The 18,525-nt window shown below is 40.1% G+C and overlaps 6 protein-coding genes across 9 annotated transcripts; 4 read left to right on the top strand and 2 right to left on the bottom strand.

The window, feature by feature from the left end:
* Positions 1 to 469: 469 nt before the first annotated feature.
* LOC108809095 (AP-1 complex subunit gamma-1) lies at positions 470 to 6,114 on the bottom strand. The gene is made up of 18 exons (XM_018581226.2): positions 5,887 to 6,114; positions 5,370 to 5,672; positions 5,102 to 5,243; positions 4,823 to 4,996; positions 4,403 to 4,582; positions 3,806 to 3,960; positions 3,511 to 3,601; positions 3,240 to 3,403; positions 3,064 to 3,118; positions 2,849 to 2,971; positions 2,665 to 2,760; positions 2,439 to 2,566; positions 2,170 to 2,274; positions 1,819 to 2,072; positions 1,461 to 1,706; positions 1,187 to 1,362; positions 1,005 to 1,103; positions 470 to 862 (listed from the first exon to the last, which is right to left on the bottom strand). Exons 1-18 carry the CDS (start codon positions 5,916 to 5,918, stop codon positions 767 to 769), a joined length of 2,619 nt encoding a protein of 872 aa, XP_018436728.1. The 5' UTR covers positions 5,919 to 6,114; the 3' UTR covers positions 470 to 766.
* A 219-nt stretch (positions 6,115 to 6,333) lies between these two features.
* On the top strand, positions 6,334 to 8,064 carry LOC108807671 (uncharacterized). Of its 2 annotated transcripts, none has more exons than XM_018579933.2 (6): positions 6,334 to 6,495; positions 6,567 to 6,737; positions 6,880 to 7,044; positions 7,141 to 7,341; positions 7,421 to 7,518; positions 7,585 to 8,064. In XM_018579933.2, exons 1-6 carry the CDS (start codon positions 6,441 to 6,443, stop codon positions 8,005 to 8,007), a joined length of 1,113 nt encoding a protein of 370 aa, XP_018435435.2. In that variant the 5' UTR covers positions 6,334 to 6,440; the 3' UTR covers positions 8,008 to 8,064. The 2 variants fall into 2 exon arrangements, with proteins under 2 accessions (XP_018435435.2, XP_018435440.1); XM_018579938.2 differs by having other exon boundaries at positions 7,581 to 8,064.
* Positions 8,065 to 8,070: 6 nt separating this feature from the next.
* On the bottom strand, positions 8,071 to 10,696 carry LOC108807661 (uncharacterized). Its single transcript, XM_018579926.2, has 7 exons — positions 10,374 to 10,696; positions 10,216 to 10,299; positions 9,947 to 10,123; positions 9,418 to 9,588; positions 9,127 to 9,342; positions 8,963 to 9,051; positions 8,071 to 8,875 (listed from the first exon to the last, which is right to left on the bottom strand). Exons 1-7 carry the CDS (start codon positions 10,459 to 10,461, stop codon positions 8,198 to 8,200), a joined length of 1,503 nt encoding a protein of 500 aa, XP_018435428.2. The 5' UTR covers positions 10,462 to 10,696; the 3' UTR covers positions 8,071 to 8,197.
* Positions 10,697 to 12,118: 1,422 nt separating this feature from the next.
* On the top strand, positions 12,119 to 14,539 carry LOC108810847 (serine/arginine-rich splicing factor RSZ21). 2 transcript variants are annotated; one of them, XM_018582927.2, is made up of 6 exons: positions 12,119 to 12,217; positions 12,311 to 12,418; positions 12,513 to 12,601; positions 12,733 to 12,952; positions 13,078 to 13,251; positions 13,675 to 14,539. In XM_018582927.2, exons 2-6 carry the CDS (start codon positions 12,330 to 12,332, stop codon positions 13,679 to 13,681), a joined length of 579 nt encoding a protein of 192 aa, XP_018438429.2. In that variant the 5' UTR covers positions 12,119 to 12,217; positions 12,311 to 12,329; the 3' UTR covers positions 13,682 to 14,539. The 2 variants fall into 2 exon arrangements, with proteins under 2 accessions (XP_018438429.2, XP_018438434.2); XM_018582932.2 differs by lacking the exon at positions 13,675 to 14,539 and having other exon boundaries at positions 13,078 to 13,255.
* An 810-nt stretch (positions 14,540 to 15,349) lies between these two features.
* Positions 15,350 to 16,878, top strand: LOC108855274 (uncharacterized). The gene has a single exon (XM_018629048.2). The coding sequence runs from the start codon at positions 15,443 to 15,445 to the stop codon at positions 16,544 to 16,546; it is 1,104 nt and encodes a 367-aa protein (XP_018484550.1). The 5' UTR covers positions 15,350 to 15,442; the 3' UTR covers positions 16,547 to 16,878.
* Positions 16,879 to 16,933: 55 nt separating this feature from the next.
* Positions 16,934 to 18,115, top strand: LOC108809132 (uncharacterized). Of its 2 annotated transcripts, XM_018581275.2 has the most exons (2): positions 16,934 to 17,427; positions 17,560 to 18,115. In XM_018581275.2, the coding sequence occupies exons 1-2, from the start codon at positions 17,004 to 17,006 to the stop codon at positions 18,009 to 18,011; spliced, it is 876 nt and encodes a 291-aa protein (XP_018436777.1). In that variant the 5' UTR covers positions 16,934 to 17,003; the 3' UTR covers positions 18,012 to 18,115. The 2 variants fall into 2 exon arrangements, with proteins under 2 accessions (XP_018436777.1, XP_018436769.1); XM_018581267.2 differs by having other exon boundaries at positions 16,936 to 18,115.
* Positions 18,116 to 18,525: the final 410 nt, after the last annotated feature.

Genomic DNA, 18,525 nt, shown 5'->3' with positions numbered 1-18,525 from the left:
ACAAACTTTGATGATTTTGTTAGCTGTATTTTGTGTTTAATGTCCAAACTTTGATGATTTTGTTAGCTGTATTTTGTGTTTAATGTCCAAACTTTGATGATTTTGTTAGCTGTATTTTTATGGCAGATCATATATGAAATGAAATTGAAAAAAAAGAAGAGAAGTCAAATTTTGTATCGTTGGTGGGGTGGGGTGGTGTTTGTGGCTTGTAAAGAGTATCCAAAAATGGGATGGAATCATTACTGGTAGGGATAAATAATATGATGACCCCTACATAATTTGTTATTATGCTCCAAAAGAGCATTCAAGAAAGAACACTCGTGAACTTCTCTCAAGTCACAGTTTGTCTTCAAAATCATTACCAAGCAAGTGACATAATTGCATTGGCCAGTAAATTCGCAAATAAAATACAAAACTTTTTTGTGCAAAGACGAAGCTGTAACTGTAAGTAGAAATACATCACGTCATGTGGGCAGTCAAATCTCAAATCTCTTTAAAAAGTTTTATACAAGAGGAGAGAGACAAACTTGTGTGCTTCCTCCATCACTTTCCGACTCTAAACAGATAGAATTTTGTTCAAAAAGAAACCTGGAGAATCTCAAATCCCAAACAAAAGCCAAAGTTTCAGGAAACGGATGACAAAAATAGGAAGGTAAAAGCTGATTTTGTTGCGTCAGTGGGCGATACATATCTTTTTTTTTTTTGGAATACGGATGATATGATAATAAATACTCAAAAGTTCCTTATGCTGAAAATACAATCAGCCTCACAAGCCACGAGGGAAGTTGTTGATCTGTCCTTCCTCCAGTACATCTTTTCCATTTACTTTGTACCCAATCCTCATGCGCATCACAAGAGATTTCTGCCATACAAACATTAAATCAATTTAGTGATAAGTAACTGAATCCAGAGGATCAACAATTGATCATATATGAGTTTATGGATCACCAAGTGCTAAACTGAATGTTGAAGACATAAATTTAAGCATAACAGAGGAAGTGTACCTTTCCGTGCTGGCTGTTAGTGACTTTCAGATTCTGCATAATGTTACCGCTTGCCGGGAGTGTGTTACTGCTTGCTGGATCCAAGTGCAGCTGGAGGAACTGGAGATTTCCCAGAACGAAAACAAGGTTAAAGAAAAATTTGAAAACGGGATAATAAGGGGAAAAAAGTAAACTGAAATGACCTTTGGAACAGCAGCCTGGAAGATAAAATCTGTGAAATTATTAGGAGATAGATTTATAAAAGTGGCTTGCACATTTGTTGTTTGTGGGTTCTCTGATGGCTTTGAGAAGGTGAACTCAATCTTCAAGGTGCTGCTCTCGTATGCAACAATAGGTGGATATGCAGGACCATTGGTTGCTGCAATCAAGGAGGACAGCAAGTTATTCATCTTCGTAAAAAGAGTTTCGATGATGCTACAGATTTTGTTTTCAGTGATTATATAGAATTTTTCTTACCTTCCTTCGATGGGCTTGGGGAAAGACCATCTAACAAATCAAACATACCACCAGCAGAAGCAGTCGTTGCTACGTGAGGTGGAGCTGGTGAAGAGAGTGTGTCTAGGGCAGTAGAAGGACTATTGTTAATGGCAGCTGTCGATAACAAATCAATTGATGATGTGTTGTTTTGCGCCGGAGAAGGTGTTCCAATTGATAAAATATCCATCAACAGATCTGCGCCGGCTTTTGGACCCGGGGCTGCACCTGTAACATTGCAATGCCATAGAGGGAAAGATTGCTCATTCCAGACAATATCATAGCTGAGTACACCATAAAATGACAAAAAATATGTTGTAGAGACGCCAAAAAAACTAACCAGATTGTGCCGGCGATGATCCTAAGTCAACACCAAGAAGATCCTGAAGGAAATCTGCACCAGATGAACTAGGTGCAGCCATGATATCGTCAGAACCCAGATCCAGCAAATCCACTAGTGGAGCTGCAGCAACACCATTTGGAATACTAACTGAAGGTTTGGCCATTGTTGAAACTGACGCAGGCAAAGAGCCAGCCCTCCTCACATTGAAGGTAGCTTCATCTAGCACCGGCATTCTCTCAACCAGAGAAGACCTTTATTGCATAGAGACCTCGCTTTATGAGCTTTGAGGGGATAGAAAATTAAAACTACACTAGAAGATGGATTCAAAGAAGGAATTTATTTAACCACCTGATATTTTTATGCCTGTCAACAATAGAATTGAATTCAATAGCTCTCTGCTGCATTTCAAGGAGAAGGCTCCCTTTCTGCTTCACAATTATATCTTTAATCCTCCTGGCATTGAATTTTAGAGAACTGTTTGGTTAGCAAAAGAGAGCTGAGGACACGAACTACAGTTTCTAGTAGACAGCAAAAATTCACTATTTATATACCTAGTACAGATATTAGATGAACGAGTTGGGATAAGAATACTGAGATTCATATATACTAGAACATACTCTGAGATAGAAGGAAAGCGGGATGACAGCTTCAGCAGAGCAACCAATGCCATCGCTTTTGTAGTCATATCTGAGTTATGGCGAGTAATGGCTTCCTCGATTACGTCCACTGCATCACTTTCCGTTACCTGCCCAAGGCAGTCAACCAGTCATTCAACAAGAAATCGCAAGTGGCAATATCACATATGGAGAAATAATAAATTAATATTGGTACGGTAATGCTCACCGTTATTGGATCTTCAATACCAAGCATACCCACATTGTTAACCAGCAAATCACCATATTCCCCAATGCACCAAATCGCCACTCGGACAAGGGTCTCCTGTTTGAAATCTCAAAGAAACCCTATTAGAAAGGATTACACTCATTGAAGAATGAAATCAATCTCACATTAGAAAAATAAGACATACCTGTTCTGAATATGTCAAGACTGCTTTGTATAATGCTCTGACTGTATATCCATGAAGCTCTGATGCATTGCTTATGACAACAATCAGTGCATGCCACACATCATCTTTCACAAACTTCCCAGCCTACTAACATGGAATAGGAGTAAGGTTAAGACCGATACAAAAGAAAACAATTAAAACGAGCTTAGGCAGATGTCTCGCATTTCAATCCATACCTCCGAAAGAACCTTAAGCATCTGATCAATGTACCAGATTTTCTCTGGAGAAAACCTGCATTATCGAAATTCTTAACAAATCAACATAAACGCCAATTAACTAGACACTCACATTTCTTGAACACAAAAAGGGGTAAAAGCAAGTGCTTCTTCACTTGCTCAAACAGAATACTTACTTTTCAACGATAGAACAAATTTTCGCACTAAGATCCTCCTTAAAATCTTCATCGCTAATTTCCAAATAATCAATCAGCTCCTTTGTCAGTTGTTTGACATTGTTCTCATTTATCAAAAGAGACACGAGGTCAAGAGCTCTTTTCCTGATGGAAGCATCTGGGTCCTAAATTGTTCATGGAAGCAGACACCGAGTTAATATGTATTCTTTCTCTAAGAAAAATATTACAATAGTTGTTAAATTTTTTTTTCTGGTAGTACTAAAAACAATACCTTAACACATTCTAAGATTGTAACTCTGTGCCTTTGCACTGCTTGATCATCAAACGCGATTGCTTTCATCAGCATGTTTAATGCAACATATCTGAGAGAACGAGAACATGATATAAGGGGAATACAACATGTCTGAGAAAACAAGAGCGAGAAAACATAAAATAAAACGAATATTAAGAAAGAAGCGCTGTCCGATAACGAGAGAGCAATGTGCTTCATAGAGTTAACCAGACAAGATGAGAGACAGAAAAAAGAAGAAGCTAGTTACATATAACAAATTGAGGTAGAGTCCAACCTGATATTGTTGTCACGGTTAGATAAGAATCTTCCCAAGATATTGATAGCAAGCACACGCAAACTACTGGTATCTTCAATGGCCATGATTGTTTCAACACACTCATAGAGTACGGCGTTTCCTGCGTTTTTGTTTGATTCAGTTTTTGTGGCCACCTACAATAGCATGAAACCAACTAAAATAAAAACCTCTCAGAGTAACAGCAAGGATCAAGGAACCTGTAAGATTATGTAAACCACAGTAGATCCCTGACTGAACTGAAAATATTTTAACAAAGCATGTGACAGAGGCGGCACCAAAAGAGGTAAAATTCAATCCGGCTAAACGTAAAGGTAATCTTAGTACTAACAAGTCTCGTATCTACCACAGAGAATGATGTCCGACCACCCCTATCAACTAAAGAAACTTATTTCCCACTTATGCTATAGAATCAGTCCCAGCACATCTTTTCTTCCTACAACATCTCTCCAAAATATATATTTACTGTAACTGAAAAGAAAGAAAAAAATGATAAGTTTTATGGTTCCTACGGGAACTACATCGCAACTGTGAAAATGGTGAACGATATCCAGAATCACTTGTTAAATTATGACTAACCTGGGCAAGTATATCAGTCATCAAATCACTAGCATCAGCGTCACCATGGCCTAAAACACGTAGGAGCTTAAGTAACCGTATGTGAAGAAAAGGATCTGTGATCCCTGCAACATCATACTCAGGCTGATATGCACTATTAGTAATATCCCTCAAAGTTTTTATCAGCCCCTCCGTGCATTTCTGTACATACAACAGAAAAACAAGAGAGAGGAAATTTAGTGCAGGAGAAATATAGTACACAGACGTATCATACAAGTAACAGATTGTGCACAGGTACGGATGTTCTGCGTGATAGGAGAATATATACAAAGAATATAGGAGAATATTTTCATATTCTATCACTGCGAAGAATATTAATCTACAGTACGACAATGCTCATGTATGCATAAATTGAGTGATCTAAAGAAATTATGAAGCTACCTTTCTGAAGTATTCTAGGGCCTCATCATTGATCGTGCATAGTTCATAACAAAGTTGAACTCCTGTAATAAGAACCCCATGATGCTTTTCTTTAAGCAAGGAAGAAGCAGCATTTACAAAGTTCTCTGCAAGATCTGGAACTTTCCTCACTATTCTAGTGGAGCAAAGTGCCGCCTACATATAATACAACACAAATGGTCAAAGAAATGAAGGAACAGAACAAACAGCGCTCAAAGTCCATCAAAACATATATATTAATTAACTAGAAAAGCACTTCACCTTCTTACGGATATTAGGGTCACGAAACTGGATCAATCTTTCTACTTCAGGCGCAAGATCACGAGCCATTTCTGCAGAACAAATATTCCCTAAAGCACAGAGGGCAAGCCCTACAACATACTGGTTCGTGTGGTTAAGATCTCTGCACGTGAGTTAAGGCTAAAAACTGGAACAGATCTATCACTATATTTACCCCCTACTGAATTCTCATCACAGCAATGCAACCCAATACACTAACACTGAGCAAGACTCTATATTAAAAGGATACTGTTTTAATGAATTGGTGACGAGCATCAACACTTCCTGTCTCTCATCAAGAAGCAACATGAGCCCGAGATAACCAATCCTCTTCTCCGGGAACCCAGGAGACGCAATAAGCTTCAAACACTCCATCTGCCCAAAATGCGTCGGGTAGCCCAGCATGTGTATGAACATGAGCTTGGCGAGGTTCCGGTGCCTATCGTGAGGGTCGTTCTCATTGATGGACGCTCTGATATCAGCACACTCTTTCCTCACAACGCCACGCTCCTCCGCAGCTGTTTTGCACGCTCTTATGGATCTGATCATGTCCCTGAAATCAAATGTACCCTTAAACTTCAGAATCATACAAATACAATTACGTAAAATTTTTACAAACTGATCTGACTCTCCAAAATCAAATCAAATCAAATCATCAAATGAACGAGCTCGATTTCTTCAAATCCTCCTCTCACTTGTATTATATGTTATATATGAAATGTATCGTTGATCAATAATAAACCAGAAGGGAAAGAGGATCTAATTACCTTAGACGAGTACCGGAAAAAATTGAATTCATGATTGGGTGTGGAAGAGCTGGACCTTCTTCGCCCGCCGGCAACTTTGGGAAGAAGAATCTTCAAATCAAGTTAGCAGTATTTCTCCGCCCGAATTTGTCCCGGATCCGTTACCGGAGCTCCGACTAATCTGATCAAAGACGAGAGATCAAAACGAAACTGAGATTTGGATCTCGATGAACGACAATGCTCGTTTCTTTTTTTTTGTATAACATGACTTTACTTTACATCGAAACGACAACGTTTCGGAAACCGTCATAAAACAAACCGGGCCGTTATTGGGCCGTTTAAATAATAACCGCTATTGGGCCGTTTGAATAATAGTTGTGTTGTTCCCAAATTCTCTTCCCTACACTTATACACAGCAGATTAATTTATCTCAGGGCCCTACAAATCGCCCAATTACATGAAGAAGAAGTGCGAGACACTTTCAATAAAGGAATGAACTTTAAAGATGCTAAGCAGCAACATTAAGTAAGAGAGACACACACAGTCGCTTTCTCAAACCCCTCATCGATTCCGACATGGCTTGGTCGTTTTCCTCCCTGTTCCTCTTCTCGTTCTTTGTTTTCAGTTTAGGTAAGTGTTCAATTGATATAACTGCTTTTCTAAGGGTTTTTCTCATGGTTTTGATTTTTGTTTACATTCAGTCGAGGGTAAGCATGTTTTGGAAGACGGGTACGAGGTTACTACAGTGGTCGACGGTCACAAATCTGGTCTTAATCCACACACGGTTCATGCTCTACCGGGATCTTCTAATATGATCGTCCTTGATTCGTCTGGAAGCACGTTCTACACTACTTCTTTTCCTATGTCCGTTGGTAAAAAGCCAACCTTTTTTTATATCAAATCTATGAATCGTGTTTGTGTATTAGGGCTTGTGGGCTTTTGGTTGTGTGTGTGAAAGTCTTGAACTTTTACTATTTTAAGTGAAGATTTTCAGATGTGTGTGTGTGTGTGCAGATAGTGTGATAAACCGGTTTGCTGGGGATGGTAGTATCGGTTATTTAGATGGTAAAGCTGGTAATAGCCGGTTCAGCAAGCCGCGTGGTTTCGCTGTGGATGCTAAAGGGAATGTCTATGTTGCTGATAAGAACAATAAAGTTATACGCAAGATCAGCTCTTCAGGTGTTTAAATCAATTAGTAGTACTGTGCCCCTTTGCTTCAATGCTTGTTTGGTTGAACAATATATTTATTCTTTTGTTGTTGAATGGACTTTGTAGGTTATGTAACCACCATTGCTGGTGGAATCTCAAATGAGTTTGGACATAGAGACGGACCAGCACAGAACGCAACTTTCTCTAGTGATTTCGATATATCTTTTGTTCCTCAAAGATGTTGTTTGCTTGTTTCTGATCATGGAAACGAAATGATCCGCCAGATTAATCTAAAAGAGGAGGATTGCCTCCAAAGCTCTCATTCTAGTATGCTTTTTGTTTTACAGTAATGTTTAGTACTCTCTTCTTATAGAAACTTCAACGGTTCTTCTTTTGATTTTTTCAGATTTGGGGACATACTCTCTTTGGTCAATAGGAATTGCCCTTTCATGCTTTCTCGGTGTAGCCATTGGATTCGCTTCTCGCCCTTACATCATTCGTCATGTAAGTTACACATTAATTGTACCAACTTTATATTTGTGATTCTCTTAACCAAATCGTTATAGACAGGAAGAAGTGAGCCACCACTCGTTCATCGCGACATGGAAGCTTCTCCTAATCAAATTGGGGGAACAAGTTCGGACCTTCTTCTCCTACACTAGAAGCCTAGTTGCTGGATCAACACTTTCTTCTCTACTAAGCAGACTAGTTATGATGATCGTTTCTCACCTTTCCCTCATGTATTCCGCAATAAGTAGATTAGTATGTTCCATGGTATCTCCTCTTTTCTTCATGTGTCAGCCCAGCAGTGTAGCTGTTTTAGACAAGACGGTCTCTTCGCCTGATCCCGTAACCACGAGTCAATCACAGCCGCAGCTTTCTCTGAAACCCTCTGATGATCTTGTGGACCTGATTACGTTTGATGATGCCGAAGAGCACAATGATCAGGAAACTGTCACTGCTACATCTTTTGTAAATGTTGTGTTAAAGTAGCTTTGTGCTGAACGTTTGCTTAAGCATCTTTATGGAAGTGCTCATCTTTTTCTTTTATATCACTGAATAATAACTAAAGTTTACTACTTTTTCTTACAAGTTCTAAATACCCAAATCCCCAAAATGTCACCTCTCAATAAATCTAAATACCCACCTGTACCCCGGAGCTACAATGCTCTTAATCAACTTCTCATGTATAGGAATAGTAACCATATGGGTAAATCACAGATTGGTCTGCTCTGTAATGAAGATTCTGGTGACTATTCATCTGATCAGTGCCTGCTGCTGCCACACGCCTCTGGTCTTGCTCCTGGACCGGTCCAAACACAATCTCATTAGTCTTCTCACTGATCCGCTCATAATGAGTGTGTGGGATCGTTGAGTGATGCCTACGGTGATGCTGCTGCTGCTTACGTTTCTGTTGCTGCTGCTGTTCCTCTCGGAATTCAGGGTCCAAGCTTCTGAACAAGGCACGGCTCTGACGAAGCTGTTGCGTACTCTCCGCGTCTTTAGACATGAAAGGGTAAGTCTTTTTGGGAGTGATGTTTCTGCTCTCGATGGGAGGTGGTGGTTCGTCGTTGTTGTGTATCACAAAGCTCTCTTGAACTGGCCATGGAGCTGTGCTGTAAGCAGAATGATTTGTTTCTTGGTCACTGAAGCTGAAGCTGACTGTCTTCTTCTTTTTGAGACCAGGAAACATTCCACTTAACAGCTCCGCTACAAACAACCAAGCATTCGACATGAATACTCGTAACGGCACGAGGAAGCTTTCTTCTTGCTGCTCTTGCTCATCTCCGGTTGAAATCAGAGATGGTCTGACTGGTTTCAAAGGCTTTTGATCAGGAACGGCTTTGTATATCTCTTGATCCTATGTAAACACACAACAGCCAGAAATTCTGGTTACAGCAGAAGATGGTAATGTTTTAAGATGTTAGGATGCGATTGCAACACTTACAGTGTGATGCGAAAAGATAGAACCGAGCCTACGTTGCAACAGAGCCAGCATGTAACCAAAGAAACCTGCCGCTATAAGAACTGCAATCCCTGCAATATTTTTAAAATTAAAGCATTTGAGGTCAGAGATAACAAACCAAAAAAAATTGGAATATTAGATCTTACCAAGAGGAAAGCCACTTCCATACTGATAAGCACAGTCATCAAAATGGAGTTGAATCTCTCTGATGGCTCGGTTTCCACGGTCAACGACTAGCAAAGAACAGCTGCTTCCAACGTACACAACATCGAAATCATTTGAAAACTTTGCATCTTCACTCGGACCATCCACATGACCTCCTCCCCCACGAACCACTTTCCCTCCAGCAATGGTTGTGACTCCTGCCATTACAAATTATCTGAGATAAACCAAGCAACACTTGTCCAAAAGGCAAAGATGGAAAGAAAAAAAAGGACCTGCTTCACTGATCTTCCTGATAGCATTATTCACAGTATCTGCAACATAGATATTTCCTCTGTCATCCACAGTAAGCCCCTTTGGATTATTCAACCTCGCGTCTCGTAACCTACCGTCCACATGACCAGGATATCCTTCAGGTGAGCCAGTAACAAGCCTTGGTCTGCTATCTGCCATTTTAAAATCATAAACAACAGAAGGAAAGCTTAGAAACGACAAAAGCACCAGCAAAATCTCCTGATTTTTTTCAACCTTTTTTAAAAAAAAACCTAAGACCTCTCTATTGCTGCCATATACAACAATTAAGGATAAGTCCATGTGCACAGTTGTACATCGATTAGGTAAGAAAAAAATAGTATCTTTTTTTCACGTGACCCATCCGTATACAAAATCCTTAACACAGATCATCAAAATATTGAGACCCACGTCGGTAAATCAAAAACAGTACAACAAATGTGACACACACACACAAACCCATGTTTCGAAATCGGAAAAAAGTTAGAATCTTGATGGTGGAAACAAACTTACAAAGGGAAAGAGAAGATGAGATCTTGTAAACGTTGCTATTCTCGGAATCGAGGATAAGCAGCTCGCCGTTAGGCAAGACGTGGAGAGAGTAAGGATCGATACCGAGTTTGCTTCCGTCTAGAACCGTCTCCACTGAATACCCGTTTTCGAATTTCACCATCGACTTCGTAGAAACCGCTGATTGATTGATTGATTAGTAGAAAGAAGAAAAGCTCAGTGATTTGAAAAGAAAAAGATCAAAACTTTTATCAGTGAGTGGTTTAGAAAACCTGTTTTCTTAGAGGTGGTTTTGAGAGACCATAGCCATTTCATGAGGGAAGTTCCGTGATTTGAGATGAACCCACTAACAATCTCTGCGTAAAGATCGAAACTTTAGATAAAAAAAACAAGACATTGCGGGGAAAAAAAACAGAGTGAGACGACGAACTTGCTGGTGATGCTGATGAAGGAGCTGAAGCTACAGAAACGGAGAGGAGGAGAATGATGATACCCAGAAGCAGAAAGTCCCTTTTCATTACTTTGGTTCCGGGAGAGATTAGTAGCTAAAACCCTTTGTTCATATCTTAAAAAAACGGAGAGAAACAGAGAACAATGTGAAGAGAAAAGCAAGGATGAATGGTGGATACTGTGCTTGCGATAGTGAGGAGCAAATGGTTATCAAAGGAAGTAGGGACAGTTTGTGAGGATGGAGAAAAGGTTGAAGAGGGAGAAGAGAGAGAGAGAGAGACAACAAAGGAGAGACGAAGACGAGCGACACACGTGTCATGCCATCGAACGTCGGCGTAACAACTTTATTAATGCCAAAGATTTTTTTTTAATGGTTTAGACCGTTTGGTAGCATGCTCTATTGAAGACGTTGCAACAAACAAACGTCCAAGGGAGATAGAAAATATGTGATTGCTAATTTGTGACAGTATAATACTATAATATCACTTGTTCAAGGAATTAGAGAAACGAGCTTGTCCTTTTGGTTACTTTGTTTCGTGTAAATACAAACCATCATTGAGACTTCAAAAGATATTATTCTATACAAAGAGATGAATACACCTTCCCACCAAGCTTGGAAAAATAAAATAATAATTCACACAGACGACAAGTCCCATTGTTATCTGTTGATCTTTCCAAGTCATCTGTTGCTTTTGGTTGGTTACTCACACAACTGACACATTTCTTTTCTTGGTATCAGCTGATGCTCTGAAACGCCACATGTGTATGTGAGGAGGAGGATTCTTGTGGATGCCCAGGCTTCGAGCTGCTCGATGCAGCAGCTAGTCCTGCTAGGAGCTTCAATACGTCAGAGACATCATCCAGGAAGTACTTGGCTTTGCTTGGTTTTCTTCCCACCGTGTGCAGGCAAAGATCTCTGGTCGCATTGGGAGGTCCGGGTTTGTCACTGTGCTTAATATTCTCTCAAACATGTCCCCGTCTGATCTGTCATCTCTTATACACATCACCATGTCAGGTGAGTTTCCATTCTCTACCATTCGGTGTATGACTTCTTCCACGGCTAAAGCCTTTGCTTACTCCCTGCATCAGCAAGAAGAAGAGATTAAATCACATAAGAAGCTAAAAGGAAGCTTTTGCATTTGATTAGCACAAAGAAAAGGGAGTGCAACGGATTCTTTATCTTACATGTGGTTTGACCTCTACGATCTGCTGGCCTCTCGCTCGTTTGCAAGCACACTCATAAATGTAACACCATGGTATATTTCAATTCGTTATATTATGTACAATGATATGATTTGGTAAAATATTTGTTGACCAGAACTAGCGATATGCATCTTTGTTATGTTTTTGAAAATCATTTGAATACTGCAGATGTAAGTTTTTATTACCAAAACTAGCTCTCTTATATACACCATGAAATTTATCGCATCATTATAACCAAGTGTAAAGCATCTCTTTCAAAAGTAAAATTCATGGTGTCTAAGAATATTTCAAAGAAAAAAACATGTAAAAGGAAAAATTTAAAGTAGTAAATTCTATAAATATTTCAAAAATAGATGTCTAAGAATATTTTAAAAAAAATTCTAACTAAATTAAACTACACAAATGGAATATTCCAAGTCTGGGTCTGGTGTTTCCTTTTGTGAAATATCAGACTTCTTGTGAAAATACTTTCCGAAAAGGGGTTTACTTGTAATTTGTAAACTTCTTTCATTATAATTACATTAAACTTTTCGGTCCGCTAAAAATTCGTGCTCTCTTTCCTCTCCCAAGTCGGAACCCTAAATACATCCTCCCCCTTCGCCGCAAGCCCTCGATTCTCAGGTAAACCATACTCCGATTTCCCCTTCGACACTAGTCACAGCAAGTCTCATGAAACTGACAATCTCTTTTACTGGGTTCTGTCCGTTCGTTCAGGTTTGTCTGATTTTGCAACATGACAAGAGTTTACGTCGGGAATCTCGACCCTCGGGTCACCGAAAGGGAACTTGAAGATGAATTCAGAATCTTTGGCGTCCTTCGCAAGTAAATCTCTAAGCTTTTTACAACTTTTAGTTACTTTCTGTTTACTGGAGGTTTAGTGTATTTTTTTTTTAACGCTTGAGAATGAAATCTGCAGTGTTTGGGTAGCTCGAAGGCCACCAGGCTACGCTTTCCTCGAGTTCGATGATGAAAGAGATGCTTTGGATGCTATCAGAGCTTTGGATGGTCAGTCTTCGACTCCTTATTAGTTGCTATCTTAGTCTCCATGTTTGGATTGGGTCTTGTTTCTTTGATTTTGATTTGCAAAATTGTAACTTTTTTTTTTGTTTATTTACCAACTGAGTCATGGTCTTCAGGGAAGAATGGATGGCGTGTGGAGCTTTCTCACAAAGATAAGGGAGGTCGTGGAGGTGGTGGTGGTCGTCGTGGTGGTATTGAGGACTCCAAGTGCTATGAGTGTGGAGAGCCTGGTCATTTTGCGAGGGAGTGTCGCCGTGGTGGTCGAGGAGGCTATGGGAGGCGTAGAAGCCCTAGCCCTCGCCGTCGTAGGAGTCCTGATTATGCATATGGACGCAGGTCAGTTTTTAACTAAAACATTCTCATCAACCTATTTTAAAACATTCTATCTTTTGTTGGAGTTACTTGTTCTTATAAGCACTTACGAGATGCATTTTTGTTCCTTGGGAATCCATCTTGTTCAGGAGCATCAGCCCTCGTGGAAGAAGGTCTCCTCCTCCAAGGCGTCGCAGTGTGAGTCCACCTCCACCTCGCCGCCGGAGCTACAGCAGATCCCCACCACCGTATCGTGGCTCAAGACGTGACTCTCCTCGCCGCAGAGACTCTCCCTATGGCCGACGTTCACCATATGCCAATGGGTAAGTTGAAAGTTTCCTTAATATGATTTTGATACCTAAACATTCTCAACTTCCGCATTGTCTCTTAATCTTAATAACATTTAAAATTGATTTATTTTGTTTGTTATGCCTTATCTCTCACTATATATCTGAACTCTAGAACTCTGAGACCAAAACCAACGGTAGAATCTACTATGCCAAATCATTTTCGTGAAGCTCTCTAAAAGTTAGATAATCTAAGCTGACACAATAGGCTTCACCTCTACCACATTCCCTCTCTTAGGCTATAGTTACCTTAGATCAGAACTGAGGATGTCAAAAACGTTTTAGGGGCTGGACTTCTTGACGTATACAGCTGCAACATCACTTCCTCTATCATAGTTCTTTGATATACGGATTTTTTTTTTGTCTATGGCTCATATTCTCTTCGCTACTGTCTTGCAGGGTGTGAGACTCTTACGGAAGAAGAAGGAACACTGAGTGTCGCTGTGCTCGTTAGGATATGTTTGCTATGCTATTAGTTCTTCTAGGGTTGGTTGTTGAGCATGGACTCGTCGTGTAGTGGCATCTTATTAGACTTTTCTGTGATTTTGGAAGCTGTTCTCCAATGGCTCTCTGTCTTGTTCTTGTTAACCTGGACTACTGTCGAGAGTATCGACCGTGTTGGCTTGCTGTCTTCAGCGTGCTTGAACCCTAAGGTCGTTTTCATGCTTTATTTGACTTATATCATCCATATATATATATATATGCTCCTGGTGTGTTTGGTTGAATGCAGTTTTCTTATACATCTCATTCTTGTGACATATCTAAAAGGTTAAAGTGTTTTCATTCTTTTTTTTTTGCTTGTGAGGTATGATTTCTGGTAAGGGCAGCTGCGCTGCATCTTAGTCTTCCACAACTTTTGCTTTGTCATCTTCAACCCATCAAAATCTGCATCATCATCTCGACCATCATCAATCAGCTAGTTTTGCATGTTGTTACATTAGATCGCCTTGTTCTTTGCTCATCACTTTACTACAATATGCAACCAAGCTTCTAATGAGAAAGACGAAGTTGTTTCGTCACCCTGCCCCTTCCTCAACCTTGGTCTCGGCTTGCCAATAGTTTTGCACATCACTTCTTGATCACTTTAGTTTTCAACATCTTTGTCACGCATCCATTGGTACTATTAATCTTTCTCTGGGGTTAAATACTATGGTTAAAACTACATGTAAACCCTTTGTGGATGCTTCATTTTGTATTGCTTGTGGAAGGTGTTGAGTCTACTGTGATCATGATTTGATTTTCCAATGGCATGTTTCTTTTATCATTTTATCACATGCACACACATATTTTCTTGTGGACCAATTCAACGTAAACGGTTTAAGTTAACGTCACCATTATCTGCATATCAACTACTTTATTAACAAATGACAAACTGCTAAACTCTGTGACCTCCCATCTTCTTCTTTTGTGAGAAATAAGAAGATGAAGATTCAGGAGAATCCTGAGTTCATTGATGTAACCAAACGAGCAAGGAAGCTACTCTGCGGTAACCTAAACCTAGATATCTTCCTCTTCCTTTGCACTCTCCCTCTCTTTTGTTTCTTGATCTTCTTCGAGCTCTCCCTCCAAACCACTGTCTTACTGGCTTCTGAATACTTCTCTCGAGAAGTCAAGTTTTGGGGTTACCACTACACCTCTCCTCAAGACCATGCCTTGTTGAAGAACTTGATCTCGTTGCTTCTCCAGACATTTCTTTTCTACTTGTTCCCTTACAGGCTTTTAGGTCTCTTCACCACCACTACCATAGTCTCCGCATCTTCACTTGTCGGTGCGAAGAGGAACCGTTAAGGCTCGGTCAGTTGATGACCTATTAATGTTCATATATTATGGCCAAGATGTTTGCTCATTCACATCTAAAATTAACTACAAAAATGAAAGTTTAATAAAATCAACTTGACTCAGAAGTTGTCTGTATAATAGACTTGACAATGTGTTGCGTCTTGTGTGATCATGATTTTGTTTTCTACGTACTCATGAAATTGAATATTCTTCTTCTGTGAGAATGAATTGTAGCCGGACTTGTGGACCAAGTCAATGTCAACGTTTAAGTTGACGTCAATGGAAAACGTTCATTATCAACTACATTAGTAACACAAGACAAACTGGTAAAGTCTGTGACCTCCCATCTTCTTCTTCCGTGAGAAAGAAGACAAACCTGCAAAGGAAGATGAAGATTCAGGAGAATCTTGAATTTATTGATGTACTCAAACGAGCAGAAAAGCTACTCTACAGTAACATAAACTTCATCCTCTTCCTCTTCCTTTGCTCCCTCCCTCTCTTTTGTTTCTTGATTTTCTTCGAGCTCTCCCTCCAAACCACTATCTTAGTCGCTTCTGAATACTTCTCTCAAAAAGTCAAGTTTTGGGGTTACTACTACAACGTTCCTCAAGACCATGCCTTGTTGAAGAACCTGGTCTCGTTGCTTCTCCAGACATTTCTCTTCTACTTGTTCCCTTACAGCCTTTTAGACCTCCTCACCACCACTACCATAGTCTCCGCATCTTCACTTGTCTACAGGTGCGAAGAGGAACCGTTAAGGCTCAGTCAGTTGGTTCAGAGAACCATAGAGATATGTCGGAACAGAATAGGAGGTTGTCTGATCACATCTCTCTATATCCTCCTCATGTCAACCTCTGTTTTCTTCGGTTTCTTCTTTGCAGCAACGAACTATTTGTACATAATATCTCTGATCGGACTTGGTGACCACACATACCGCTATTACATTAGTATTGAAGAAGATGTTGTCATCGATACCACCACACCAACCCCCATGCTTTTAACAAATGGTAACGTCTTCGAAGATCTAAATCCAAGTAGGATCTTGTTCGGCTCGGTGATGGCTATGTTTCACGGTGCTATCTTCATAGTCTTGCTGGCTAAGTTCAGCAAGTGGAGTGCAGGGTGGAACATGGGTTTGGTTGTTTCCGTGTTAGAAGAAGAAGAAGAAGACGGTCAAGGCATCTACGGAACAGATGCTTTGGCTCTGTCTTCTTACTATGGAAGAGGACACGAGAAGCCTGGCCTCTGGGTGATGCTTGTGTTCTTGTTATTCGTTCTTGCGATGAGGATACCGTGTTTATGCCTCAAATGCAGTGAGAGTTCGAGTGGGAATGGAGTCTTGTACACTAGTTTCTACGTCGGTTTGATTTGTGTTGGGAATGTAATCAAATGGGTGGCGAGTGTAGTGTTATACCATGATTGCAGAACTAGGGTTTTGGAGAAAAAAGGTGATGTGGAGATTGGATCAAAAGCTAAGGCTTTTGCTACCTAAGAGAAGTGGTTTGCCTTTATCCTCTTGTAGTAAAATTTGACATCTTTGTCACACATCTGCTTTACTCGATCTTATAATAAAAGAACTATTTACATTTGAGTTTACTAGGTTTAAGCCGTTAAAGTCGTTACATGTTAATTTATTGTTGTTTGACCTATCAATGTTCATATACTATGGCCAAGATGTTTGCTCATCACATCTAAATTTACTTGCAAAATGAAAGTTTAATAATTCAACTTGACTCAGAAGTCGTCTGCATAATAGACTTTATCTACTAAATGAATCCCCACCACTATTACATACGCTGTGACTTAGTCAAGAAGTCAACGTCAATGGTGGACAACGACCATTATTAATGTAATGGAAGACTAATTGGTACTTACATGTCCCCACTAAACTTTAAAAAACAAGCAGATATGTGGTTGCCCTTCTTCTACTCTTTGAGAAAGAGGGCAAGATGAATGAGAAGCTAAGTGTCATGGAACTACTAAAACGAGCTGCTAAGTTACTACTCTTCAGTAACATCAGTCTCCCTTTCTTCCTCTTCCTCTGCTCTCTCCCACTGTTTTGTTTCTTGATCTTTTTCGAGCTCTCCCTCCAAACCACCGTCTCCCTCACTTACCAGTTCCTCTCCCAAGAACTCGAACTTGGCGGCTACTTCTATCTCCAAGATCATAAAGATTTGTCTGAGAATGATCTGGTTCCATGGCTGATTCAGACATCTCTGCTATACTTTTTCCCTTACGCCCTTCTCGACCTCTTAACCACCACCGTGATCGTTGCAGCGTCTTCCGTGTCTTACACGTCCGAGGATGAAGAACCGTTGGGGCTGCTTTGTTTGGTACAGAGATCTACCAAGATATGTCGGAAGAGATTATTAGGTTGTCTGATCACATCACTCTATGTCCTCCTCTTGTCAACCTCAGTGTTCTTTGGCTTCTTCTCAGATTCAGTCAACTACTTATTCGTTTTTTCTCTCTCACGTGATTACAAAAACTTCTACTACCATACAGGAGTGCTGTTCCACGCGGTGGTGGCTTTGATTCACGGTACTGTCTTCATAGTTCTGGCTGTCAAGTTCGGCAAGTGGAGCGCGGGATGGAACATGGGTTTGGTTGTTTCGGTCTTAGAAGAAGAAGATGGTAAAGGAGGCATCTATGGAACCAATGCTCTGTCTCTTTCGTATTGGTATGGAAGAGGACATGAGAAACGTGATCTGTTGATGATGTTGATGTTTTCGGTATTTGCTATTGTGACGAGGATGCCGTGTTTATACTCCACATGCAGTGAGAGGTCAAGCGGAAATGGAGTTTTGTACACTGGTATCTATGTGGGTTTGATTTGTGTTGGGAATGTTGTTAAATGGGTGGCTTGTGTTGTAAGCTACTATGATTGTAGAGCTAGGGTTTTGGAGAAGAAGGATGATGTGGAGATTGGATCAAAAGCTAAGGCTTTTGCTACCTAAGAGATTTGTTTTTTGCTTTTGTCACACGTTATGCTTTGCTTACATTTGGAGTTTTCTACATTACATCATAATTTATTGTTAATGCTCATAGTTTGGCTAAATAATTTAAATAGTTCAAAAACAATTTTCTACTATAAATCTGGACCTTAAGCATGAGGACCAAATCAGAAGTCTTTCGTTGATAAACTTGAAAGCTTACTACAGTGATATACCCTAACGACGGAACATTCAAACATTACATATGACTTGTATTAATCTTGCATTCTTCCTCTGCTCTCTCCCACTATTTGTTTTCTTGATCTTCTTTGAGCACTCCCTCCAAACCAACCGTCTCTTTCACTTCCCACTTCCTCTCCGAACAAATCAATTTTGAAGAGCACTTGTCTGATACTGATCTGATTATCCAAACCACCTTATCTCTCCCAACAAGACAGTTTCTGGGAGGACTTGTCACAAAATGATTTGATTCCATGGCTGGTCCAGACGTTTCTGTTCTACTTCTCCCCCTACATTT

The sequence above is a fragment of the Raphanus sativus genome, chromosome 1, assembly GCF_000801105.2.
Source record: "Raphanus sativus cultivar WK10039 chromosome 1, ASM80110v3, whole genome shotgun sequence".
Taxonomy (NCBI): Eukaryota; Viridiplantae; Streptophyta; class Magnoliopsida; order Brassicales; family Brassicaceae; genus Raphanus; species Raphanus sativus.
This window is presented reverse-complemented; position numbering and strand designations above follow the sequence as displayed.